The sequence below is a fragment of the Lampetra fluviatilis genome, chromosome 37 (assembly GCF_964198595.1).
Source record: "Lampetra fluviatilis chromosome 37, kcLamFluv1.1, whole genome shotgun sequence".
Classification (NCBI taxonomy): Eukaryota; Metazoa; Chordata; class Hyperoartia; order Petromyzontiformes; family Petromyzontidae; genus Lampetra; species Lampetra fluviatilis.
In genome coordinates this window covers 10287908-10315828 of record NC_136311.1, presented here as the reverse complement: position 1 = coordinate 10315828, position 27921 = coordinate 10287908, and the positions used below count along the sequence as shown (strand labels likewise).

The 27921-nt window shown below is 45.3% G+C and overlaps 2 protein-coding genes across 10 annotated transcripts in view; one reads left to right on the top strand and one right to left on the bottom strand.

Annotated features, from left to right (window-relative positions):
* TRIM37 (tripartite motif containing 37) overlaps positions 1-13001 on the bottom strand; it is a 44500-nt gene extending 31499 nt beyond the window's left edge. For 3 of the 8 annotated variants that reach the window (XM_078873828.1, XM_078873832.1, XM_078873831.1), the window contains exons 1-6: positions 9443-12985; positions 7753-7854; positions 6990-7030; positions 4774-4890; positions 3925-4012; positions 70-192 (exon numbers count right to left, since the gene is read on the bottom strand). In XM_078873828.1, the coding sequence (XP_078729954.1) occupies positions 70-192; positions 3925-4012; positions 4774-4890; positions 6990-7030; positions 7753-7854; positions 9443-9463 (492 nt within the window). In that variant the 5' untranslated portion in view covers positions 9464-12985. Of the gene's footprint in view, positions 1-69; positions 193-3924; positions 4029-4773; positions 4891-6989; positions 7031-7752; positions 7855-8751; positions 8828-9442 lie in introns of those variants that run through there. The other 5 variants (XM_078873829.1, XM_078873830.1, XM_078873833.1 and 2 more) reach the window with 5 other exon arrangements.
* Positions 13002-14399: 1398 nt separating this feature from the next.
* On the top strand, positions 14400-25644 carry GLOD4 (glyoxalase domain containing 4). 2 transcript variants are annotated; one of them, XM_078873951.1, is made up of 9 exons: positions 14400-14606; positions 16025-16074; positions 16664-16784; positions 18618-18762; positions 20100-20230; positions 21120-21206; positions 22998-23111; positions 23743-23829; positions 24503-25644. In XM_078873951.1, exons 3-9 carry the CDS (start codon positions 16692-16694, stop codon positions 24566-24568), a joined length of 723 nt encoding a protein of 240 aa, XP_078730077.1. In that variant the 5' UTR covers positions 14400-14606; positions 16025-16074; positions 16664-16691; the 3' UTR covers positions 24569-25644. The 2 variants fall into 2 exon arrangements, with proteins under 2 accessions (XP_078730077.1, XP_078730076.1); XM_078873950.1 differs by having other exon boundaries at positions 14429-14602.
* The last annotated feature ends 2277 nt before the right edge of the window (positions 25645-27921 follow it).

Sequence of the window (27921 nt, the reverse complement as noted above, 5' to 3'; positions counted from 1 at the left end):
GAACTTCTTTCGCACCGTACGTAGCCAACCGTGCTAATCGTAGGCGGCGTGGATGTGGCCGCCACTCACCACTTCCTGCACCAGGCTGATGAGCTCCATCAGTCGCCGCCGCAGCTTCCCCACCTCCTCGTTGACCTGTGACACGTGCTGCTCGTAGATCTCCGACAGCGGCTTAAACATGTGGCCACCATGCTGTACAGCGCACGAGAGAGATGTGCGCGCACACACACACACATACACAAGTTTGCACGCACAACCACTGTTAGCCACTAAGTGTCGGTGACGGCTTGTGCCAAACTCGGTGCACTCTGAGGTCACGTGAAGTGTTGAAGGCTTGCCGACAGGTCACACAGGACAGACCCAGGTGTTGTAGGTGGAGTGAATGGGAAGACTGGCAGATGCACCACCTGTGCTCCCCAACATGCTAAATCGCTGCGTTTTAGCCGCCCGGCGTTCCGATCGTTTTTGTGAGCGTCTATCCTCTACCCTTCGCTGTTGTTGGAGGGCTGGTGCCTCCAACTACCCAGCAGCATTCTTCACGAGCCTCCTGCAGAGAGGCTTGATCTTGACACCGCTAGTAACAGTAATCTGCAAGTCCAATTAACTCAAGATCTTTCTGTACCACATTAGTCCATCTCTTCTCGACCCTGTGCCACGCCCCCCCGTTTCGCTCCCTCAATAAAATCGAGCCATACCTTGACTGCACCTGGGCATCGATCAACTACGTATTGCATCTGTACCAGATACACCAACCACAGCCACCAGTCGCCACAGCGCTTGCGCCAGGCTAGGTGCATTTTGAGGCCACGTGAAGTTACACAGCCCTTTGGATACATATGCACAAATAGAAAGGCACACAGACGCAAATAGAGAGCCAGAACATTCGGGGAAATGCCAACCCATAATAGTAAACACCTAATAAGGTCGGCATAGGACACGAGGCGGGTTTGGTATAGTAAGCAGGACACCTGGGCACCATTATCTCCCCAGTGCTCAATTAAGGCCAGCACCAATTTAAGACCGAGTTGATCTGGCAGAGGCTTAGAGAACAAGTTTAATCACCAGGTGGCCACATGTGTGCATGGCTGGGAGTTGAACCCAGTTCACGAGGAAAACAGCTCAGGATGCAAACCACAAACAGCTATAATGGTATTGGCTAGTATCGAATTAAAATCAGCAACAACGGTGGTGTCATTAATTCTGGTGATTGGGTTATCAGCAGATCACATCATTAAGGTGTATGGGCCCAATAGATCCATTCATTATGTTTCACAAGTGAATAATGGCATCCCTTGTCAAGAGGTGAAATATCTACCCATTTGCTCATGAAACTAAGATCCTCTCTCTGGTCAATGAGCATTCTCATCAACACAGAAAAAAATAATGCCAATTACAAAAACATCAAAAAACACAGGCTAATCTGTCATACTATTGCAGAACGTCACAGAGGACGCAATGAAAACCTGACATGGCACGTGTATAAATGTGCGGTATTTTCAAATTCCAAGGCCGCTAATCGACACAACAACCTCGCGTTTTATTGAAGCGTTTCCGACCGAGGTAGCAAGGATTTACTGCCTTGGCTCGATCCGTCCACTTCTGGTGGGAGGGCACTATAATCCAACATGAACGAACCTGTAGTACCAAGTTGTGTTGCTATTCGGAACCCACCTTTGAAAAAACCAAAGTGATTTTTTTAAATATGCTCCGAAGAAAGGCCATTGCACAAAAAAATAGCCTATTATAAATGTTTCCTTTTAAGGCCAGTGGTATTGACGTATGTATTTGCGTTTTTCGCAAATTGATCATCGGGTTTCTCAAACCATGGAGACACAAACCAGAGAAAAAAATGACTTTTTAAATATGCAAAGGTGTTTTTGATAGCTACCCGTCATCTTTCATACCACTAACGTTCTTGCATGGACGTTTACCAATCTTGTAATCATCGGTGCCTTGTCACATGCTTTGCGTGCCAACTTCACTCACGCCGACGTTGCTAGTCAACGCGAGTACAATCCCCGGTGGCTCTTCACATGCAGGGAAGTTAAGCGCCACCTAAGCCCCCACCTCACTTTCCATTGGTTACCATCCCCCCCCCCTCTCGCTAGCCACACGCATCCTGCGGCAACGTAAAAAACAAAAATGACATTGACACAACACCCAGACGACACAGTCGCCCCGGAGGAGGTTGTTAGGACTGGAACATTTCGGGTCAACACACGTTCATAAGGCTGCCATGGTTACATAGCCGAGAGCGGGCCCAAGTCTTGCATACACAGCGCTTTAACCCACACATAGCGCGTTTCAGTCTAAGTTTATCTGTTAACGTTTTTAATTTACACATCAGTCTATAGTGACCTATGTATACTGTATATAGCATTTGCAATGTATACAATCAATACCACAAATACAACTGTACAGTATATACACTCCATGCGTGGTAGAAACCCTGTGCATGCAATATGTATTCCATGCACAGTGTTTTTCAATTAACTGTATATCGCCAGCCAAAATATTTCCTCCGCAAGATAGCCATTTCTCATTGCATTGAAATGCAACGATCCGCATGGCAATTGTCTCAGCATGTCAATGTCAGCATAAAACCAGCACGTGGGAAAAGGCCCACTGCAATGCAACTTGACTTGAGATGAAGAGATGACGAATGGAAACACATGCAATATCGTTCCCTGTAACTGTTAGATTTCATGTAGCGTCAAACAGCTGTAAATGTCACGTTTTTGAAATTCACACTGACCTTCCGCTGGCCCATAACACAATACAGCATATAAAAAATACAACTGTGATGGCACCGATTTATACAGGAAGGCCTCGCCGAGTCCCGAAGTTTGTTTTGTTGATTTCAGGAAGAAAAAAACCACGCATATTATGAGTGTGAAATAACACTCATACGGTCTGCACAGATGGGCTGACCAACACATTTGGTGCACTGCCATCTCCGGGCCCAGCGGATAAAACATTTTCATAAACCTACGCGAGGGTTCTCGCCACCCCGAGCACAGCTTTGCCTAGCTCACAAAACAAACAGCTACAAAAACATGAACGTCACGTGGAGACATGCCATGGATCCACGTCAGGGAGACGGCGAGCACCGCCTCGGGTTCTGGTAACTTGCAGGTGACGTGAGCATGCCCCATTAATTCACGAGAGCACAACAGGAAAGCGGAAACTACGTTCGTCGTTCCACCCGTGGCTGCTGCTGGGCTGGGCTGCCACAAGACCTGTTCTCTTGGGAGGGTGAACAGACAACTTGGCTAGAAGACCTCAAATGGATACTCTTAGGTTTTTTTTCTTCGGTAAAGTCACGTAGGTAAAAATAAATAATAAAAATAATGGAAATAATAATAGAAATAAAATAATAAATCACGACGTTTCGGGGGCAACACAAGTCTCCGTCGTCAGGTGGGACCGTCACAGCTAAATTTACTGTATCAAGCGAGGCAAAATTCCAAGCGTCAAGCTCTTAAATACAAGTTAAGGGGGAGGGGCTTATCTGAATGTGTTAGCCAATGAATGGAACGTGTTTGGGGGTGGGCGGGGCTAAAAGAGAACAATAGGTGCACTTGGGGTTGTAACCGGTGTTGGCTGACAATCCAAATTTTGCCTCACTTGATACAGTAAATTTAGCTGTGACGGTCCCACCTTATGACGGAGACTTGTGTTGCCTCCGAAACGTCGTGATTTATTATTTTATTTCTATTATTATTTCTATTATTTATAATTTTATTATTTAATTTTACCCACGTGACTTTACCGGAAAAAAAACCTAAGAGTATGAATCCTTGCAGTCACGAAAGCTTCAAATCTAACCTCAAATGGAACCTACTGCCCACCTGACCTGCAGCCATGAGCACACATCTCACATGAAGGTGTTATGTCGAATGAGACGGCGGATATTTTACTCACCATGCCGCCCCAGAGAGCGCACTGGTGACAGATGCACTTTTTACAGGTCCAGCAGAAAACGCTCAGCTTCTCTCTGTGCAGTTCACACCTGTTATTAAAGGCACCCATAACCAAAATGACCACACAAGTATTACAATCGTAAAAAAATTGTGAACATTTACTGGTGCTCCCAATATAATTGCATTCCAAATGTCTTCCTGCTCCATGGAATGATTGGAAAGGACTCATCTTGGCTTGTGCCTCTCAGCCGACAGTGGCCATTCCATATCCACGTGGCAGGAGAGGCCGGTCTTTTAACAGGACGACCACCGCTGACTTTTCACAAAGCTGCCCTTGCATGACTGATCCTACAGGGGTGATTGGTCGAGGTGACCCAAGGCTGGGAGTTGGAATCGTAACCCTGCAAAACTGAGTCACATGGCTGCAGCCATAACACAGCCCGGGGCTAAATGTGCGTTAGCTATATTATTCACAACCCCTTGTCAATCCACTGCTGGATGAAGGGCTCCCCACGCCATATTGGTAACGGGAATCGTTTGACCACACTTCACCATGCTGTTTCATTATGAATTTGTCAAAGTGGAGGGCCACAGGACTAGTCGAGATAACACTCGGCACCGATGTCAGCCACGGCCGGGAATTTAACACAGGCTGCCGGGATCATAGCACAGTGCGAAAACCACTGCGCCACCCCTCCACCACTGGCTATACAGTAGGATATATTTGTATCATCCCTCAGTCATCTCACGTGGCTGAGCTGTAAAAAGTGCCATTTAAAAACACCGACTTTTAACACGGCCATTTGGTGCCTGCGCTGGAACTCGACGGTCAAACGACTCAAGGACGTACTTGTCCTTGTCGCCATCCTCCTGCTTGCTAAGCCCACACATGTGCAGTGTGTCCAGCTGCTGTGTGACCTCCTCCGCCCAGCGGCAGTTCACCAGCTCGTGCAGCTGTAAGGGTGCCCTGTGATGACAAAGACAAGAATCCCCCATATAGCCGTAACAGACTGTTGGGGAAAGTGTTGTTAGCGAGCACCTATGAAGGCAGGCACGGCACACGAAGGGGGTGGGTGGCCAACACCACGCCTGGCCACCTTTGTATCCCGAGTGGCGATGTTTACACACCGAATTAGGTACTCATTTGAGGCCGAGTCGACCTAGGAGAGGCCCAGGTCCAGTTCAGATAATCTTCACTGGTGTTGGCCGTGAGCGGGGATCGAACTCGGGTCGTCAGCTCATAGCGCAGTGACGGCACGCACACTCACATTATTTCCCTATCATACCAACAGTAGCATTCCGTGTCAACAAAGACATACCGACTTGATAATTGATTACCACAGTTTTGCCAAGTTTTCTTTTCCTCTCTGTACGATGTTCGAAAATATCAACAGTAATGCATTTAAAATTGCAGTTATTGGTTGCTGTGCATTTTCTAAAAGTGTAATTTTTAAAAAGCCTGTCATGGACAGCTACGCACAACTGTATGTTCTAGATTTGAAGTTTTCGTGACTGCAAGGATTCACTCTTTGTTTTTTTCGGTAAAGTCAGGTAGGTAAAAAATTTAAATAAATTAAATCACGACGTTTCGGATGCAACACAAGCGTCCTTCTTCAGCGGTGTGCTTTCGCTAAGTTGTCCCCACCTGAAGAAGGACGCTTGTGTTGCGCCCGAAACGTCGTGATTTAATTTATTTAAATTTTTTACCGACGTGACTTTACCGAAAAAACCAAAGAGTATAAATGTTTGTTCGTTCGTTTCACAATCCGCTTTTCCTGGTGAGGGTCGCGGCGACAGCATGTTGTGATTAGGATGTACAAATGTTTTTTTCAATTATTATTTTGGATGTTTTCTCCGAATTAATATTCCACTAGTGCTTTTGGAACCATGCCATGAGGTGAGGAGATTTTAATTTAAATATAAAAAAACAATCGTCATGAAAAATGGCCTCTGAAAGATGACATCAGAACTACCTGTGAAGTCCATTCAATTGGCGGTTATCCACACTGAGGTAGTGCCCCTCACACTATTTGCTATAGAGTGGCCATTACATAGCGCTGGAATGTGCCAAATATGTTAAGTCGTGAAACTGGATGATGCTAAATTCAGTCCATAGTAGTTATTGGTGGCAAAGTTGAATGACAACATTTCTAAAATTTCTGCCTTCCATGTTACTAACTACAAACTATGGTTTAGGCCAGTGGTTCTCAACCCATGGGTCAGGCCCCGTGAAAGCCTTTTGGGGGTGGCGGGTGGGTGCAGACTGCCATACGAATACTTAACTTGACTAGAGGCTGGGACTTACAAATTTTATTTGCAAATATGATTTTACAACTATGAATTTTCAAGTAAAATGTATCCTTTTTTTACATAAATTTTTACTATCGCTGTTATTTTTCCATCATTAATATTGTAGTTTTTTTTCGTGTATATGTACGATCGCTTAATTTGGCTACCTACGTAACTTCCTCTGTCATTTTCCAAAATCGGCGACCAGCTTGGGCCGGATGCCTTTGAAAAAGTTTGTTTCAGCTCATCGGGTTCTTCCGGCTTAAATAATGCCTGCATGTCTGTCTGTAGAGCCGTGGACGTGTGATCTCTCCATTGTGACCTTAGTGACCTGGGGGGTGGGCACAGGGGCACCAGTGGTCTTGATTGGGCCCGCTATACCAAAAAGGTTGAGAACCACCAGCACAAGGCGCTGGTAATAATAGCAACTCAAACACTGTGCTGCAATGTGCTTCTGGATTTCATGTCCTGTTAATAAGAGCTACACGCAGGTGCATGCTTGATACGATAGCTGTATTGAAATTATAATTTTTTTACGCTCAACTATTGTGTAATATTTAAATACTGTAGCCTTTTTTTTATCGTAGCAACGTTTTCAAGAGACCCTTGGTCTCTTAATAGACTAACTAGAAAATAAGGGGTCATCTATATATCTATCTGCCCACGACATGATATAACAATACAAGTTGCTTGTTCAAATTCAGTTGTAGCCTCAAACCTGACCCTCTCAGTGAATAGCTGAGACTTAAGTTAAAGTAACAAAAACACCTTTCATACCTGCAGTGTGGACATTGAGCTCTCTGTTCTGTGAGCCACCGCTAGAAAAACAGAGCGTGCAGTAAAGCTTCATTCACAAATAACCACACCATAAAATGTTATCAACACAGCATTGCCAACTGTAACACGTTAACGGTTTAAGTAAATCATGTGCGTAGTGTCGATCTATTTTAACATTTTAAAGGCAATTCGACGATGTTCACTTTGAGAAAAGAAAACATGATGTGCAACTTTTTGAAGGTGTAGTTTGAAGGTATTGCTTGCATCAATTAAAACTCGTAAAAATTACGCTAAAACTGCATCCTAATTTCAACGGAGTGCTCTTTCCAATAAGATCTGGCATTTTCTTAACAAGCTTGATTATACTGGAGAGATCGATCCAGTTTTCATGCTTAACAAATGCTTCTTGATAATATGGTCCGGAAAGCCAATATGATAAATGAACCAAAAATATTTTTATTTTTATGCGTGGAGACAGAACCAAGTTCTGCTAATATTTGCTCTTACCCACAGCAAAGCATGGGTCTACACAATGTTAATTAGCTGTCTTGCACAATTTGGCATATACAACGCAACACTTGATGACTTCACTGTACCCATATTCTTGGTTCTTTCGGTAAAGTCACATAGAAGGGAAATAAAAAAATAAAATAAAAACAAGACTTTTTTATCTTTTATTTTATTATTTCCCTTCTACGTGACTTTACCGAAAGAACCAAGAATATGAATCCCTGCAGTCACGAAAGCTTTAATTTCACTGTACCCGTATGCAGCTGAAGCAGCACAGCTTGGAGCAGTGGGGACAGAGGCGAGCGTCCCGCAGCTTTTCCATGCAAATGAAGCATCGGAACACCTCTGCGATGCTCTACAAAACCACAGACCGATTCCTCTCAGTTGCCTGTACACGTTAGGAAGCTTTTTAAAATCCTCTGCGGGATAATGGCCCTCCCCACACCGTGCGGTTTGTAGTGGCCATTGTTTAACCATATTTCACCACGCTGTGCTAGTTGGTGAACGTGGACAGCAAACACATGGGTGGATAGAAGTACAGTAATAACAATGGATTTTGCTGCACTGCCAGCATGTAGCAGCGCTGTCATTCAGTATTAACCCATTGAAACAATACAAGGCTCAAACCCTGCTTTTAGCTTTCAAGATCTGATGAGAATGGGCACATTCCAGGTGACTTAGTGACAAGCCTGCAATGATTTAAGAGAATAACTATGCAGTTATGCATTTCAATTAATACAAAGAGGATCCACATGAACACTGTAAATTCGTTACGTTTAAAAAAAAAAACTGCATGCATCAACTAAATCATGAGATCACCGTAATTCAACCAGTCACCAAAACCTAACAGAAAGTTTCATTATTTTCATTGTACATTTTCATGTGCCTCAGAAAATAGCCACTGTGCATGGCAATTAACAAACATCACAGTGGACTAGGTTAGTCTATGCAATTATTGAAGCAAATCATCAGCAGCACATTCAGTGTATTTCGTTATATCCAATCGATGGCGAGATAATTACGTGCCAAAAGAAATAGACTGACAATGGAGTTCCTGGTAGGGGCACATGAATGCAAAACGAACTCTGCCGCCCTGTCTTAAAACTGGTACATTAATGCAATTAGTACATTGGCAACAAAAAAATGGTAGCACATACAGTCCTATAGAGGCAAAGGGTTTGTAGAGCATGTAGATTTTTTTTAAACCACAACACCTACCGAGGTTACTAGAAAATGACTAGAATAAGCTTACATGTCTGTGCACACCTTTGAGTGTTCTCCCTTCATATGCATGGGGGGGAGGGGGGGGTTCACTAGCTGTTCTGGTTTCTTCACACACAGAAAATACTCCTAAAAATCCATTACTCAAATATCCCAATGCAAGACCCTTCCTGAAAATTTGTATTGCAACCATCCGAGGGGTTCCTGGATAAATATCTCGATTATGTTGTGTTATTTCAAAAGGTATGTCTAAAATAGAGAGAAATAAGTGGAGCGATGTGTAGCAGGCAGAGTCAGATCTGGCTGAAGAGGAAAGTATAAGACAGCAATAAGGCGAGTATTAACAGATAAGAATGGCAAGCATAAAATGAGAATTACGAGTTTGATATCTGGGACCACACGAACTGCTGAGACATCTATACAACAAGGAGAAGAGAAAGGCAAGGGTGGTGCTGTCTATCTCACACACGCTGAGAGAAAGTAAACACAGATGGTTTAGGGCAGGTCTTGTAAGCAATAGGGTAGTAGAGACTGAGAGAGGCAGGCACGGGAAGAGGGTGGTTCAAAGTGGTGAACCAGGCGTATTAACGTGGAGATGGACCCAAGCAGGAATGAGTGAAGGCAGACCCCAAAATTTGGAAAATGCCAGGGAGGTTAGAGTTGATTACCCAAAAATTACCCGACTATAACAACAAGCAGGCAACGTTGTCGTATTATCTCACCTCGACACTATTTTCATCCATGGTGCTTTGGTTAGTGGTACGGCAGTGTCAAGGAGCAGAGCGAGAAGTAGCCAAACGTTCCAAGCGAGGGAAGCAGGGAGGCAGGTCAGCGCACTTTCACCAGCAGTGGAGCAGCACTACTGGACGACTGGCTTATTTAAAGACACTCAACTTTCACACCATGCCTACAGTTCAGAGCTGCACAGAAACAAACACATACAACCCCAGTGTAAATATATTACAGGTAAATGGCTGCTGCGTTTTACACATGGCGGGGCACTTGATTTACAATTGGAAGACTGCCAGTTAAAATAATCAGTTAGGGGTCGAATCCCTCACGGGTTGATAAATAGGAGCCACTCTTATGGAGGACACAGAGTTGTTGTCTTCATGAGAAATGGTTTAATGCCACAATGTGCAATTTCCTCCAGTGGCTGAAGCCCTTCAAGAGATCAATGTTGTATCAGAAATGGGATGAATTCATTGAATGTAATTGGCCACTAGTGGAATTGACCAAACGTGTGAAGGCAAGACCCTCCTAAAAAAAGGTTTTCGAGATTCATTAAAGCTTTCCTTATTCATACAGAGGTCAACTTTGAATTTGATCAACAAACGTGTGTTGGATCCTTAACTTCTGCAAGTCAAAATACGCTTTTCCTTATCTCTAAAACCACAATAAACCTTCAATTGTTGATAAAGTAACAAGCTGCAGGCCATCATAATTTCTCATCCCGCGGAGGACTGGCCCCTGCCATGAGGCATGGAATTTATACCACTGATCCAGATGACCACATATTCCTGCTGGTTTGGGCAAGCATGTTGTTAGTTTTATTCAACAAAAATTATGTTCCTCACCTACACTAAACAAAAAGCAATGCATCACACAAGCTGTATTGGTCATGGTTTAAGCACATGCACATTCCAGATGATTTCAATGCAACGCGGTTGTCAATAGTATTTGACATTAAGTTATTGCATGTGCTCAAGGTTGCCATGGGAGATGCGCAAGGCCCCCCATTTTCTCAAGAAAACCGTTTGATTTGAGTTTTAACTTTCAAAAATTTGCAGTTTTTGTACCAGGCAGGGCAACTCTGTTGTCAAACATTCTCGATCATGAGTTTAGAATTCAATCCATTCCTGGAAACGACTAAGCTAAACATCGCCCTCCTACCTCTGAGCCCGTTGTCATTAGAACCACTTTGTGAAAAGTCTCCTGAGAGAATAGATTTTTACCATGGAAATACAGATATTCCACCACTGGATTCAAGGTCACCAACGGAGATGAATATCTTCCCATTGCTCGTTCGAACGGGGATACATTTTGGCTTTGACTTTATTCATTATACCATAGCCATTGGGGCCTGTACCCCAATCTGTGTTAACATTGATTGGGATAACATCGTGGTAGCGTTTAGCACTCTTAAATATCAACCCGGCGACTTAAGTTCACTTGTCGGCACAGGCTAACATCTGAACCGGTCCATGTCCACCTTCACCAACCCGCACTGACCAGCGTGGTGAAGTATGTTCAAACAACTCCCTATGACCGACACATCAGAGAGGGAGGCCTTCATCCAGCAGTGGAGCTGACGAAGCAATAACTACATTGGGTGGCAGCAGCCTTCGCTGCGGACGCTGCAGTCATAGACATACAAGTGTCCGCTCAAACGAGACGCACTGATCTTGACCGCCTACCGGTGGAAATTCAACCACGACAGGCAGAGAATGCCTGTCAATCATCAGCCACTGGTTAATCCACTGCTGGATGAAAGCCTGAAGGCCGCCCCAAGCCGTTACCACCTCCTAAGGCCCTGCGATGTAAGAATCCACCCAGCAGCACCTGCGCGCAAGCTCATCATTGCTCCATCTCCACGGTGTATGTCCTCTGTGGGAAGGGGAGAGTTTCTCCCTTGGCTGCGAGTTGCTCATACGGCCCTTAGCCAATGGTGGAAATTCCACAATCTTAGGATGGTGGATTTTGGAATAAAATGAGTAACGCTTATATCCAAAATTGCCGCAAATAAGCAGATAATACGCACGCCTCCTTCACATGAAATGTCCTTCCACCCTTAGACATTACAATACTTTTTTTCCTTTACACATTTCATCAGCCACACGGCCTTCTGGAAAACGCATCATTTCAATAGCATTGGTTGAACGCCAGCAAACAATGCCTCAACTAGCAGAAGTCCTGATTGCTTGACCGGTCCATAGTTAACTCGCGTTGAGCGAAAACCGCTGAAATTATGAAACTTCCCTGGGCTACAGGTACTGGTGAGGCCCCCAGTAGTATTTTCAAAAGGAAAACAAAGTTAAAAAAACACAAAATTGATTTTTACATGGCTAACGACAAATAAAATTCAGCATTCACAAATGAAATAACTTTTCACTTGGAGGCCCTCTGGCTGGCAGAGGACCCTGGGCTTGCAGCCCTTAATCTGGCCCTAACCATAATACAGGGTTTTTTTTTTATGAGGTTAGATCACGTAAATATATAAATGTGTCCCCACCACCCGACACAGCCAATTAGTAAGGTTTGTCACGTAAACAGAACATGCCGGTTCATGACTAGTACAGCACTAACCGGGGTTTTGGAGAGCAAAGCCACAACATTTACAATCTGAGTACGACGTTTCGCCAGTAATTGCAACCAGCTTCATCAGGCGACAGCCAGATTTGTGGAGAAATCCTCCTGTTTCGTTCCTTAGAGGGCTAGATGTGCTGGCACATTTATCAATTTACGCTTTCTAACCCCCACACAAACCCTGTATTATGGATATTTGGTCGCGAAAACCTTCTCGTTACGTGTTAAACTGACAATTGTGATACCCGAGCACTGTACGGCAATACCGAATTATTCCGTTCACATTCGCTAGGGCGACGGAACGCGTCCGGGAGGACATCCACGGGAGGAGACGGAGCGATGTCACCATCTGGGGTGCAAGTGGTGGGTCCTAAATCGATGTCTGCATCGGAGGATTGCGAGGGATGACGGCGGCTTGGGGAGGGGGGGGCCTTCATCCAGCAGTGGATTGGTCACGGCTATTGCTCCTGCTGATGGTGGTGATGGTGACAACCGGGCCCCTAATCTATGCTCACAGCGATCGCTAGCGGGATTGGCGGTGCTTTTCCTCCTGCCCCCCCCCCCTCCGTTTAACGACCTCGAACAGATACGGCCACTCCACATTGCCGCGGCGGGGGCCGGTGCGGCAAGAGGCGCGCGCCGAGCGACGTTGTAATCGTTGCAGCCATGGTAACAGCGGCAGCGGCGGGGGAGAACACAGAAGCAGCAAGCTCGGCAAAGAATTTAAAAGAACCAACAAAGCACGAACGGCCGCGTTCACACGAGTTACGCACAAGCGAATTAAAAAGAAGCCACAAGATAAGACGAGAGAAAGAGAGAGAGAGCGAGAAAGAGAATGTTAGCGACGGTTTAAATGTGTTTAAAAAATAATAAAAAATAAACATCCCCGGAGAGTGAACGCGCAGCGTCGTCTCACGTACGTTCACCGACTTCATCGCTAGACCGCACTAACGCGTCGCGCGCATCGCCTCTTCGCAATTTATAGAGCGCAGCAAATCCCCCCCCACCCCCCCCACTACCCCCTTTCCACGCCTCTCATTGGCTCAAACGATAAAGCAAGCGCGCCGCTGATTTGTTAATACAGGGGGGCCCCGTCTCGGTGCTCGGCCAATCAGAGGGTGCACGCGCCGAGCTTGCGACGCGGATCTTTGCGTGGTGACGTCGTGCGGGGCTCGCGTGACGTCATGACATGAGAGCACGCTCGTTGTTGCAGGGGCTCACAAGACGTCACAACACACGATGGTAACGTGAAGACATCGTGCGGGGCTCGCATGACGTCATCACGTGAGGTTACGCTCGTGCGAGGCTTGCATAACGTCCAATACGTGATGACGTAGTAGCAGGCGAACGTCATCACGTAAGATCACGTGATGACGTTCCTCGAGCTGCTGCTACGTCATCACGTGAGATCGCGCTCGGCCAATAAAAAGCGCGCGCGGCCCTTCCTCACGACGCCGCTTTGCGACGCGGATCTTGCGTGATGACGTCCGCGGGGCTCACGTGACGTCATCACGTGAGTTCACGCTCGGGCGGGGCTTGCATAACGTCATCACGTGATGTTACGTGATGACGTTGTGGCCTCGAACACGCCGAGTGGTCCACGTGACGGGGGCGGGGCGAGCCGCGTATCGATTCCATTTAAAAACATTTCGATTCGATTCGCGATTCTACTACTGTACCGCACTGTACATCAATTGGAATATAGATTATTTTTGGTACAGTCGCCGCTAACGATGCTCTGCTGTTGCTATAAAGTTTTAGTTTAGTTGAGAGATAATCAATGTGTTTCCTTGAGGCTATTTGCCCGAATTAACGAGATTATTAACGTAAAAAATAGTTACGTTGTATGTACACTGCAAACTCGCGTTCTAATTACACGAACGAGACAACGCGATACAAACGGCGCGGTATAAATCGAACCGCTATAAAGTCACGCGTTAGGGGCCGTCATAAATGACGTCACGCACCTGGGTGGGGGGTCAGATATTTGTGACGAGTGGGGGGGTTGAGAAATGTGACGTCACATCAAAATGCGCAACTTTAAATAAATATAGAAATAAAATAAATATAAAAATAAGAAAAAATATATATAGAATTGTTATAACAACACATTAAATACGCACTACAATGGCATTAGTTTAAAGCGAAATGAAGCATTTTTTTAATTTTCAAAATGAAAATATGGTTTTGGGGGGGGGGCAGAGCTTTGTGACGTCATAGTTAAGAGGGGGGGGTCTGACTCTTTGTGACGCTGTGTGACGAATGGGGGAGGAGGTCAAAAATCGTCCAAAATCGCGTGACGTCATTTATGGACAACCCCCTTAATCGTTTGTCGCGATTGCAAACGCGTAAACGATCGATTCCGACGCTTTAAAAAAAACAAATCAACGTACAGCGGCCTCTAGCGGCTGCGGTTTGCATCCAATCGGCACGAGGTTGGTGGGGACCGGGAGAGACGAGAACGAGAGAGGCAGGAGGGGAAGACGATGGCACTCCGCCGTGCTCTGCACTTCGTGTTCAAAGTGGGAGATCGAGGAGCGACTCTCTCCTTTTACCGCCAAGTGCTGGGCATGCAGGCAGGTAGCCGGGGATGATGATGATGGTGGTGGTGGGAACGTCATGTTGGAACCGTCACAGCACGCTTGCTGTATCAATAAAAGTACTTGATACAGCAAACGTGTTGTGACGGTTCCACCTGAAGACGGAAGCTTGTGTTGCCTCCGAAACGTCGTTATTTTTACTTTATTTTTTATTTTATTTTACTTTTATTAATTTTAATTTTTTTACCTACGTGACTTTACCGAAAAAACCTAAGAATATAAATCCTTGCAGTCACGAAAGCTTCAAATCTAGAATTGAACGTCGTGTTGTTTGTCGTTTATTGTGAAAATTCCTATAGATGTTTGGTGGTCGATTGGGACGACTCATCTCTAGCCACGGGAGTTGTTTCGGTGGTGGCGATACAAACAACAACAACAAATAGTTAAAGCACTTTTGCGAGGAAGTGCAAAGTAAATTATCCGTGGGGACGGATTGGGTTCCCGGCATAGGAATGTGGATTTTTCACAATCGTATGTTTGCCTTGACACGTCAGATGGGTGTCTGTCTCTGTGTTGCGGCTTTAGCTGAGGTCGCGATTTGATTAAGAATGGAGACTGTTGTGGGCATTGTAGCGCCTCTGGTGGCTGTAAGATTCTTACACATTACATAAACATTACTCAATGATATCCATAATAGAAGTTTTTTATGGGTTAAATCGCGTAAATATATTAATGTGTCGTTAAAGCCGCCACCACCCGACACAGCCAACTAGTAAGGGTTGTCACGTAAACAACACGTGGCCAATTCGTCACTAGTACAGCACTAGTGTGTAGTGTAGTGTATTGTGTAGTGTATAGTGTATAGTAGTGTATAGTGAAGTGTATAGTAGTGTAGTGTATAGTAGTGCATAGTGTAGTGTATACTGTATAGTAGTGTATAGTGTAGTGTATAGTAGTGTATAGTGTAGTATATAGTGTATAGTGTAGTATATAGTGTATAGTGTAGTGTATAGTAGTGTATAGTGTAGTGTATAGTAGTGTATAGTGCAGTGTATAGTAGTGTAGTGTATAGTAGTGCAGGTGGAGCAATGGGAAAAAAAACAATCAAATCGATAAACGCTCCCCTGAAGCCCCTCCCGTCGTTGCTCGCAGATCTCAACGCGGGGGATTGGGGCCGTCCATAAATGACGTCACGCGATTTTGGACGATTTTTTACTGACGGACTAATGCCCACTGGCTTACAGGCCGGTGCACTGCGTTCAGCTCGTGCGGTACAGGGACAGCCACCTGCCGCAGCGCACGCCGAGAGACGTACCGCACGGCAGGCGCGCTGTAAAGATTCAGCGACGATGTAAATGCCTGTACTTTGAGCATTTTTAGATGAGGCACAACGGCTTTTGGTTTTTTTTCTGCTGAGATTTGCCCAATGTGAGCTTTATTCACGCTGTCACTTTGCAGGTTTTGAGACACGAGGAGTTTAAGGAAGGATGCAAGGCCACATGCAATGGGTATGTTCAGCACACGGGTGGACGGTTACATTCGCAAACACTCATTTGGCTCTGCAGCTTTCTTAATTTAAACATGTAGCAGGAGGTTTTCGCGACCAATTTTATCCAATAAAAGAGATTTTTGGGTTAGATTGCATAAGTAAAAATCTGCCGTTAAACCCGCCACCAAACCGACACAGCCAATTAGTAAGGTTTGTCACGTAAACTAGAGGCCGACCGAAATTCGGTTTCTGTTTCGGCCGAAGCCAAAAAGTTAACTTTCGGTTTTCTTTTGGTTTCGGCCGAAAGTACATTTTTAACTTTCGGTCTGGCTTCATTTTCGGCCGAAACCAGAAATTCAGTTTTGGTCGGTCTCCAACGTAAACAAAACGTGCCAATTCGTTACTGGTTCAGTGTTGGACTCTGGTAAGTGTGCGTTGGTGAAGGAGGTAAACCTCGAGTACAGGCTCACACATCACTGTTTGCCACAATCCAAACTCGGCTCATTGCGTTTGTAGCGCGTTGCTTTAAACCACTGCATCACATTCCACACCATCGCCATATGACACTGTAAGTTGCTGGTCATGTTCCGTGTTGGGCGGTGTGGCAGGCCCTATGATGGCACGTGGAGCAAGACCATGATCGGCTACGGCCCCGAGGACGATCACTTTGTTGTGGAGCTCACCTACAACTACGGGATTGGCACGTACCGGCTCGGCAACGACTTCTTGGTAAGGCCGCCTCTACTGCCAGAGGCGAAATCTGGGAAGGCCGAGGTTTGCGTCCCTCTGTGTGAATGTTCTAACCACCTAGAACGCGTCCCGTCCCAGTCCGATCTCCGAAGCTGTGCAGAGTTTAGCCTGTTTAACACGAAGGCTTTCACGACCAATGTCCATAATACAGTTTTTTTTTGGGCTAAATCGCATAAATATATAAATGTGTCGTTAAACCCGCCACCACCCGACAACCAATTAGTAAGGTTTGTCACCTAAACAGAACGTGGCCAATTCGTCACTAGTACAGCACACTGGTGTGTTGGAGAGCCAAGCCACAACATTTACAATCTGAGTACGGCGTTTCGCCAGTAATTACAACGAGCTTCATCAGGCGACAGCCAGATTTGTGGAGAAATCCTCCTGTTTCGCGCCTTAAATAGAGGGGTAGATGTGATGGCATCACTTGTGAGCAAATCTTGCGCGAAGTGGGCGCGGGATTAATGAATGCATATAAATGACAGTCGGCATCCATTGGCGGTTGGGTTATTAATATGGTAATCAACGTACATTATGCATGCACGTTATGCAAGCACATTGTACTTGTACATCCTGTCGATTGTGTGTACTAATGGAGTGGTGTTACGTAGCGGTTAGTATTCGACAGAAGTGTGGCAAAATGCAGTGTTGTACTGGATTTCCACATCACCACATCTAGGTTTCTGCCTTCAAATGTAAATGTCCAATGTGGTGAAGTATTGATAAACAATATGGATACATAATAATCTAGGTTTTTCAAGTGCCCTTAAACAATGGATATCAGAGTGCCATACACATGAATGAGGAAATAAGCGATGAGTAACCCAGGGAGAGAAAGACTAAGGAGATAACAGCACGGTTGGTTACATACGGTGTGAAAGAAGTTCAACATACAACTCGAGGGAGAAAGACATTTTGAATAGGCGGCGTCTTCAGCCAGGCTCTAACAGTCTGCATGGACTCCGAGTTCCTTGACCTCCAACGGCAGGAAATCCCAGAGCCTGGGCGCTGTGCAAACAAAAGCTTCGTTGTCATCACCCCAGGTTCGAAGCCTGGAGCATGCATGGTACACTAAGTAGGGCACGATCGGCAGATTTCAAGAGATCTCAACGAAATGTATGGCCGAATCAACCCCCACAACGTGGAGAGGTGGTAAATCCAGCAGTGAATTTCGTGTTTAGTTTGTTGTCCTTCCCCCGCACCTCCGATTAGCGCAGCTGGCTCCGTACGGTGCGGAATAAGTCGTACGTACATATGTACAATCTCAACATGGTGATCTTGAGGACTAATTAAACTGTGCTATTAACTTAACTCATAATGCTGCCAAGCTACCAAACTACTGTCGTAAAAATTATCTGGCCGGCTGGTGCTGTGGTTCGAGTGCTTGAATCACGATCGGGAGGTCTTGAGTTAAAAACGTCATCCCTGTATTGTCAATAGAATGAATACCGCTTTGTGGTATTTCGTTGGTTGCCTATAGATAGACCATAGAAGTCTTGGAGTTGCCACCACTAGCTATGGACTGTTGATGGATATGACCACCACCCAACACAATTTTGAGCATGGAAACAATATTGAATTGACAAAACAAACAGGTTACATGTATGCATGTGTATCCATGTTGAACTTTTTTCGCACCGTGCATAGCCAACCATGCGAGTCGGAGGTGCGGAAACTCGCATCTCATGAGCCGCAAGGACATTAAATAATCAACCTGCAACCCATAGCTACATTTCTTTTCCGTACCCACTTAGGAAGTTCCCGAGATTGTTAATGCTTTTCGTTGTTGTTGTTGTATCTTCGTGTTTTAAGGGAATGACCATCCAGTCCAGCAAGGCGGTGAAGAATGCAAGGCAGCGTGGCTGGCCGATGAAGGAGTGCGACGATGGCACGTTCGAGATGGAGGCTCCGGGAGGATACAAGTTCTTCTTGATTGACAAGGATGAGCCCAAAACTGGTAAAGACTGCATAATATGACTTTGAGACCCCCCCCACCATCTACGCATTACACAAGTAGTGACTAATCCCATATCTGCATTTTCCATAAATATGCTAAATTCATCTGTTGATATGCAAATTCCTTTGTCAAGGCGCCCTTCCTCTAACCCAGCTTAAATATACGCTGCCAAGCTTGGTGGTGTTCATTCAGACGCTGTGTTTCCGACAGACGCTGTCTTTCCGACAGACCTGTTTTTCACCTGAGGACGGCTGCTTGCGTTGTGGCCGAAACGTCGTGAGAATTGTATTTTATGATGTTTTATTTTTATTATTTCCCTTCTACGTGACTTTACCGAAAGAACCAAGAAGATGGTAAAGACTGGTTGCAAGTAGATAACAAACTCGATGGATAAGAGTTCACATGGCCTGGCAGGACACACAGTCGCCACCAACAGATGTAATATCCAATTGATAACCAGGCCATGTGGAGAGTGTGAGAGAGGCTTATGTGGAAGCAGGGGCGGTTTCTTCATTAGGGCGATTGGGCGACGCACCACCAATGTCATTCAACCACAGAGTCACGCTAGCCGTCACTGTGCCACTGGATATAGTCCAATCAGCATCATGCTACGTTCTGTGGAGTACCGCCTCTTTTTGGGCGATTTCCCTCCAGCTGAGAATCGCCCCGAGTGGTCCCATAGACTTACATTCAAAGATGTTTTTTTTCGAACGGGGGCACTGCAATGCATTCTCTATGGGTTCCGGGAGGGCTCGCCCTAACGTGCTTACGTCATCATACGTGCTTACGTCATCATACGTAAGCACGTTTCATCCAACAATATAATTTCTCGCCACCTAGTGGAATCTTTAATAAAATAAACCTGAGTGGTTTGTTTTAATAGTGAGTATAGAAACAAACAAGATGTATTGTAAGAGTCACTTTATTTTTCATTAATATTAAAGAAGTGAAGTTGCCTTTACATGCTTAAGCTGTTAATTTATCCATTGCATGGGTGGACCTTATCCTTATCAATCATCCAGACATTTGCCCCCCCTGAGAGATTTTGCAGGAGCCGCCACTGTGTGGAAGGCTGCCACACCACCACTTGTGCCTGTAGGAGAGGGCATGGCTCCACCTTCCCCTCTCTTTGTTAACGACCCAGGGAGCAGGCCCCGGGATTTTGGCGGTATCTTGGTCGACGCAGCAATGGTGTCCAGGGTCTTTGCCCCGGCAATTAATGACGGCGAAACGTACTTTAATGCCTTCGTTGGTGACCGGGCAAAGTCAGAGCTGAAGGGAAGAGAGTGGGTGATCGGTGGTAATCCAGTTCCTTTGTTTTGCTTTCACTCGCGCAGATCCTGTTCAGAAAGTGTCTCTGGGTGTCTCGGATTTACAAAGATCTCTTCACTATTGGGAGGCGTTGTGTGGCATGAAATTGTACAAAAAAGAAGACGGCAAAGCTTTGTTGGGTTTTGCCGACTCCCAGGTAAGCATTTACCAACTGCCCACACTACTGATTTTCTACTCAAAGGATCATACTGTCAGAACTTTTATATGAACGGTGATCATTCTTCATTGTGAAACCGTTGAAAACATCGTCATCCCACGTGTGTAAGCCTCATTTTATTCTACGCTTTATTAAGCTATTGTCTGGCTGGGTGTGCCACTGCGGCACGCATTTCTAATTGGGCGTAAAACTTGTGGCGTCGATGAAATTGGTGCCACTTTGTGACGCGTCGTCACGAGTGCTACGCAATAACTCGCTACCACCAAAATAATGTGGAATTTCAATGACTGACGCGGCAGATGAGTGCTAACCCATGCGCTTTTTGAGCGGCGAACCACTTTATCCTTTCCGGCTGGATCTTTCTGTGGTGAGAGCGTTATTTTAAGTCGGCGGTCAACTCGGTCCATCACAATCCGTTGAGGATCCAGTGAAAGAGTATTGCTTTATGGGAAGTCTGTCCCTTTCGTGCCATAGAGAGAGACTGGCCTCTGCAATGGCAATGTGGAATATACATCGCTGGCTGAGGGCCATCGGTTGAGACGATTGCCACTACATTATTTGAGCAGGGAAATTATCCGATTGCGATGAACACAAATTCAACCCATTTGTCAATGAGACTGCCGCTTAAGATGAAAATGTATAAAAATAGGTGACATTTCAGACGGTGCATATTCATGAAGAAGGGCCATGGCCAGAAATATGTCATCTGGTATCTGTCTTTTTCTCTTCGTGAATGTGTTGAGGTTTTTTTTCGTCATTCGTGCTTTGTGCACCGCTGTCAAAAACCGCATCGGACTGTTGTAGTTTGACTTAGATCGAGCTGTGTTTGTAGGATCACTCGGTCCCGTTCTGTTGTGTGTCTTGCCAGTGTAAGCTGGAGCTGCAGGCCATTGAGGGCCCAGTGGACCACGCCACAGCATTTGGGAGGGTCGCCTTCTCGTGCCCCAGAGAGCAGGTGCTACACCAGCTAGTGGTCATGGGAGACAGGGACACACTTGACTTGTTTGTAAAACTTGACCCTCGAATGTTTTGAAAGGTGCCGCGTCCATTTATGAAATCACAGACGATCATCGAACACGTTCCTTCGGAGTGGGCAGGTAGGAACTTGGTTGGACAGCGCATTCGTGCGATCCGTGTCACGCGGCGCAAGCTGCGTGGGGCGGCGCGTCACGTGGTGCTGAGCCCGCCCGAAGCGCTCTATGAAATACAAATCGAGGCCGTGGCTATGCACGACAGACAGACAGACAAATAATCCCTGGTGGGCAGTGTGGAACTGTTGTTCCTACCTGTATTATCCGCATGCTTACAACATGATCCGGCGGTCCCGGGTCGATCCGGCGAAACCGCTCCAAATGCTGCTACCAGTTCGGCGATCGGCGCCATGTGCGTGACAAAAAAATATTATACATTATACGCTACATACAACTTAAACGATGAAAATACTGCACTATATACATCACCCCATGTGCAGAGTCTTCGAGATTGGAGTGGTAAGTACGGTACAGTAAATACAGTAACTTTTTACAGGAGGATATTTATTTTTGTCTATTCGTATGTTTCTACCAATTTCATATAGTAAACAAATAAAAAACACCAAAAAACCTATAACAACACCGAAAAACAAAATGCCCTACAAAAATGTGCAAAAGTAAGCTATTTTAATACATGATGATGAAGTTATTATCTGGCGTTTTTGAAAATGTATTGAAGTGTGACTCTAATTTGCAGACATATCCCACAACCAACAGCCGTGGTCAATCCCACTGCTAGATGAAGGCCTTTCCAATCTGTTACCGCCTAGAATCATTTAGAATCAACATTTATAATCAACGTCACGCGTTTTAGAGTATTTGGCTGCTATAAATTTCTACGTGGTGATAAGCCACTTCGTTGAGCTATCATTTGTGGCCACTTCTGAAAGAAGTAATATTTAAAAATACTTTTTTTTTTAAACACGCTTTAATGAAATGTACCGTACGAGTAATGGCAGAACTCCACGACTCCAGGAAGTGGCCCCGAAGCTTGCCATAACCTAAGAGACCACCGTGGTGATTTAAGCCAACGTCAGTTGACCGTGGACAATTAGAGCCAAGGCGAAACATAACATATTAAAAAGATGGTTTGAAATTTTTTTAATTTTTTTTTTATGATAGAATATGGTATTGTCATCAGTATGACATAAGTATACCAAGATTGCTGTCGATACCATATTGGGAAGTGGGTTAAAATTGAGTTACAAGATTTGAGGATACAACCACAACAGACAGAGTGAGTTAAATAAAAGCGTGTAATTATAAAAAGAGCTACACAGTTCAGTGGGGCCTTACGTAGTAAAATAAAAAGTTTCGTTTTATCTCCCACAACAATCCTGCAGCGTAACAATCCACCTGGCACCTGCACACGCCCATCCCCTCAGCGCTCGCACTCCCAGATGCGTTCCCTTCCTTGGCTGCAACTCTTGCAACTATTCTTGAACATCAGCCATCAATTACTAGTCCTGCTCAATCCAACTTTTATTAACAGTTTAAATGTTTTGAATGATGACCAATTTTTAATTGTTACATCTTTAAATTGTATATGTGGTCGAATACATTGCATTTCATATGTAAATGCTAATTAATATCATTTAAAATGTTTTATTTGCCTTATTGGGTCCAGTAATATAACATACCAAAGTGGTTGACACGCTGCTGTGAGCGTTATTCATCGGCTTGTTTTTGGGGGTGTTTTTTTTGCCATCTGCCAGCTGCCGGACATTCAGAGCCGAATGCAGGAGGAGAATCAGAAGGTGATCACGCCACTCGTGAGCCTAGACACGCCGGGCAAGGCCACAGTAGAGGTGGTCATCGTAGCCGATCCGGTAAGCACACACACACACGTTTGTTTGTACGTATGTTGAACTTCTTTCACACTGTACGTAGCCAACCCTGCTAATCGGAGGTGCAGAGGGAAGGACAACAAACTAAACACACAGCAGTTCTAAAGAAATTAATTTTCAATCTAGATGATTTTAAATTTCATAGCTCCAGTGGTTTCCTAACATCGGAAGGAAGAGCGTTCCAGACGGCTGCAGAAGCGCTTCCGAAAGTGCATACCAGGCGAAGGAGATAACATCTTGCCACCGTGGCACCCCTAAGTATGGTCAAACAACCCCCATGACCACCACAGCGTAGGGTGGCCATCATGCAGCAGTGGACTGAAAGATGAGCTGTATGTAGATATGACCAGGACCAAGTTGGACTCCCGTATCGCTACTTGAAGTAGTAATCTCTAACATTCTCAATCGGCACAAATCATGGTCAAATAATCGCCGAGTGGTCCTCGCTGCCATTGATAGTTGCGAGTACCTAAGGAATAGTGGACTGAGTTGACTCATTGCGAGTGAATCGTGGAGACGCTTTGGCTTTTTGCGCTGTTTTGCTTATTACTGATTTTCATATGGTGCCAACTTAGTAAATGTGTAACGATTTGTCGACTTTGCATTTTCCGAGGATGACCATGAGATCTGCTTTGTGGGAGACGAAGCGTTCCGTGAGCTCTCCAAGCCAGACCCCGGCGGAGATTCACTCCTCAACCAGGTCAGCTGACAGCAACAACAGTTTACGCAGCGACCACATGCAGTCACGTCTTATAACACTTCACAAATATGAAAGAAAAGGAGAGAGGGGGAGGTCAGAACAGGGGACACATGGCAGAGAAGGGAGAGAGCAAAAACCACGGCACAGCCTGGGACAAAGCATCTGGAGCCCCCAGGAAGAGCCGGGCATCCTGGGCGGCACCAATGAGTTCCAGGAAGGACTCACCACCTGCACATTTATGCACTTACCTGCTTGCGCCACCAGTGGTTTAGATAACAGGGCTTAGGCCCATTTCACAAGGCCATTTATCTATTTTCCTGCCACTAATTCCTTTTCAAAGGGGCTTCAGCGTATATCATTCCAGAAAAAAAACTCATCACGTTTGACATTAAAGCTGCCTGATTAATGTATATATAACTGGGCGATTTTTTTTGCGAAGTACAGAGCAAAAGGCAAACTTAACGCGACGGTTCGTTCCGTAGCCATTTGTGTGAACTAGGCTGAAATCGTCAACTCGCTACATTGGAGAATCAGCTTAAACCGTGAGCAGCTGCCTGGTATTTCAAACCCAGTATCTCAGCGGTGCCGGCTCGGCGCTCCAACTCATCTAAGCCTCCCGACCACCTCGAACTAACGTGTTTGTGCGTGTGTCTCTACGCCGTTTCTTTCCCAGGCCATTGCGGAAGACAAGAGCGGTGAGTGGTACGCCAAGCACAAAAGGCAGAAGCCCACAGCGTGAAGCTAATTACGTGCTTTCCAAAACAACCTTGAGCCGATGGCTAAAATAAATGCTGTCATTGTGCACGCTGCTTGCAATTATAACCGCCCAGAGCAATATGGCATTTGGAGCTATGGCAATTGTAATAAAACGCAGCAGGGAGCTGCTTAAGATTACTCGGAGGAATATCAGCGCGTTGACGGACACATTTGCTACATAGAGCAATGAAAGCTATTGTCGCGTTCCCTCGAATGCCATTATGTCGTTCGTACGCTTCATTTTTTTTTTACCTTTTTGGTATCGTTAGTTTATTTCACCACCCAGTATTTAATTGTGGTACTGCTTTTGATGGCATAGCAGCGTACTTTAAATCATTTGGCTCAATTGTGCAGTGAGGTGTGGTGGCTTTGGGGTTACTGGGAGGGTGTCCTTGTTCTGTTACTTGCACTTACAAATGGGCTCTCTCCAGACATCTTCACTTAATATTACTTAAATAAGTATGGTGAAAAGAGGGTCGAAATCCTGCACAGTACAGCACCCCAATCGTGATCAACACAAAGGGCCGAACGAGCACGCCGGGCTTGCTGTGACACGAAGAGCATGGGAAACCAGTGGTGTGTGAAAAGCGTTCTGCGCAAACCAACCTGGAGCAGCGTGAAACGTTCACGAGGACAAACGGACAGACCGTGCATTGTTAAGCAAAACATTCCCAATTTTTTTAAAAATAGACATTCAAAATTCTATCAATGCGAATATAATTACTTATATCGAATTTGTTCTGTAATTGATAAGTTACGTTTTTGGGAAATTCCATATTTTGTGTTGCCGTTTAACGATGGATAGCTGTATAGTCATTATATATTACTGCCCCTACAGATTCAAATATTGTGTTGCTGGGCACTCGGGCTAAGCTAAAACTAATTATGCAGGAATATGCCGCGAGAAAATCGTGTACCGCGTGTCCATGAACGGCCAATGCGAGTCAACTTGAGCACTATAGTTGGTCTGACTTGGTGTTTGGTGTACTGCATTTGTCATGGCGAGTTGATGGATAACTCAAGTTGGTGATTAAAAAAAAGTGGCATTTCCATGTTGTTATTGCGTTGTCGCGCGAGTTGGACAAGTCTTTTGCACAAATACCTCCCCAGCTTGTGCTTAACCCGGACGCACAAGCTAAAGGTCAAGAATACATTTCTGGAAAAATAAAACGCGCTTTTCATTGACATGCATGGGGCGATGTACTAACGCTTGGCCTGGTTTTCTGACGTACAGAATTCAGGTCGGGTCACAAGGTGACTTTGTTGAATGCAAACATGGGAATCGTGGGTTTGCTGCTCACGTTGGTACCCGAGTCGTGTGGCTTGTGGTAAATGGGGTAATCCTGAACACACGGGATGTCTTTGCCGTGGTCCGTTGATTTAAATTCACTGTCTCCAGAACCTATTATGGCATTGATATGAAACGATTTGCTGTGGTTTGAAACTGACAGCATAGTAAAAACACACACACATTTGAACCTTATGGCGGGACCCCGGGATCCCGAATAAACGGAAGTCAAAATCGTAATGTATGAATGTATTTCTGGCGACTCCGTCCCACCACGCACATAAACTCCGCGACCCTCCTGGCGCGGATCATTCTGTTGTCATCCAAGTGCAGCGGCGAGGACGAAAGCGCAGAAGAAACAAACCTTTGATACTTTGATTAGCGCATCGTGTAGAGCTCGTCGAGAGGAATAGATCGCCGTGTCGTTCGTCTTCAACAGACGTAAAATGACGTCGCAACGCAGTTTATGCGAGAGCCAGGGGCTTATGGGACCCCGGGGTCCCGACATAAGGTTAATTTGTTTAACGTTTGCTCACAGCATTTTTGCATCGTTTTATCGGTTGTATTATGTCTTATTTAAAACGAAGCTATGGAAAACAGCGTACGAGTCTGGATTACCCGATGTTCTTTTATTGTTTGAATGACAATGAAGAACGATTTTTTGTTGAGCGGTGCTGGGATTAGCCAACCTTAATAGTTATTGTACAAACTCAAGACAGATGGCAACCCTAAGCTCTAAGGATTATAGCGAGCATTGATGGGGGAGGGGGGGGGTGCACGAACGGGGTAGAAGATTCAGCCAGTGCTGTGTTTCCGTACAACGTTATTGACACATGATGTTGCACAGTATCCCCTCGTTATTCGCGAGGGATACGTTCCCGATACTATCATATCTCATCACTTGATCTCATTGCTTTCTCTCGCGTCACATTCTTCTCTCTCGACGCAGTCGTGCAGAGTTCCAGGTGCTATCCGCGGATAAACCAAAAACCGCGGGTAGCAAGTTTGCGAATAACGAGGGAACACCGTGTAGGGGGCCGTCCATAAATGACGTCACGCACCTAGGCGGGGGGGGTGTCAGATATTTGTGACGATGTGTGACGGGGAGGGGTGTGAAATGTGACGTCACATCAAAATGCGCAACTTTAACACGTTCTACTTAATTAAATATACTTTTTAATAAATGTTTTCTCCTACAACATCAGAGTGCAGCGCCACATTAAATACGCACTATAATGACAATAGTTTAAAGCGATTTGAAGCATGTTTTATATTTTGGGGGGGGGGCAGAGCTTTGTGACGTCATATTTGAGGGGGGGGTCTGACTTTTTGTGACGCCGTGTGACGAAGGGGGGGGGGGTCAAAAATCGTCCAAAATCGCGTGACGTCATTTATGGACGGCCCCTGTTAGAAATATCAACTTTTTTTTTTAACGACACAAGATAATTCGCTATCCGGTGAAGGAGTTGTGGAGGTGCGTGGTCAATTTAAAGTGATGTTCTATCTTGAAGCTTTCGTGACTGCAGGAATCCATACTCTTTGGTTCTTTCGGTAAAGTCACGTGGGTAGAAATAAAATAAATCACGACGTTTCGCTGTCGCCTGAAGATGCCGCTTGTAATTATTGGCGAAACGTCGCACCCAGATTGTAAATGTTGTGTGGATTTTCTCTCCAACACACAGCTCTGGTGCTGTACTAGTTGCGAATTGGCACTTTCTGTTCACGTGACAAACCTTACTAATTGGCTGTGTCGGGTGGTGGCGGGTTTGACGACACATTTACGTGATCGAACCAAAAAAATCCACCCTGTATTATTGATTATATTGGTCGCGAAAGAGCTACGTGGTGTTCAAAAGAGCTTCACAGCTCATCTGATTAATTTATTATTTTATATTTATATTATTTTATTATTTCCCTTCTCATTACAAACTGGATCGATTCCTCCAGGAATCGATGTAGTGCGGCGATCGCAAGAATCGATTCGATCGCTCGCTGATGACGTCAGCCCGGCTTCCGCCACGTGCTTCTCCGCAGCGGTGGCTTGGAGC

What these genes read in the sequence shown, in the direction of transcription:
- GLOD4 (XM_078873950.1), top strand. Translation starts at nt 14,513, where the DNA reads ATGGCACTCCGCCGTGCTCTGCACTTCGTGTTCAAAGTGGGAGATCGA. An exon ending in GGCTCGGCAACGACTTCTTG is followed by an intron (nt 16,785 to 18,617) that starts GTAAGGCCGCCT and finishes TCGTGTTTTAAG; the next exon opens with GGAATGACCATCCAGTCCAG. An exon ending in TGGGTTTTGCCGACTCCCAG is followed by an intron (nt 20,231 to 21,119) that starts GTAAGCATTTAC and finishes GTGTCTTGCCAG; the next exon opens with TGTAAGCTGGAGCTGCAGGC.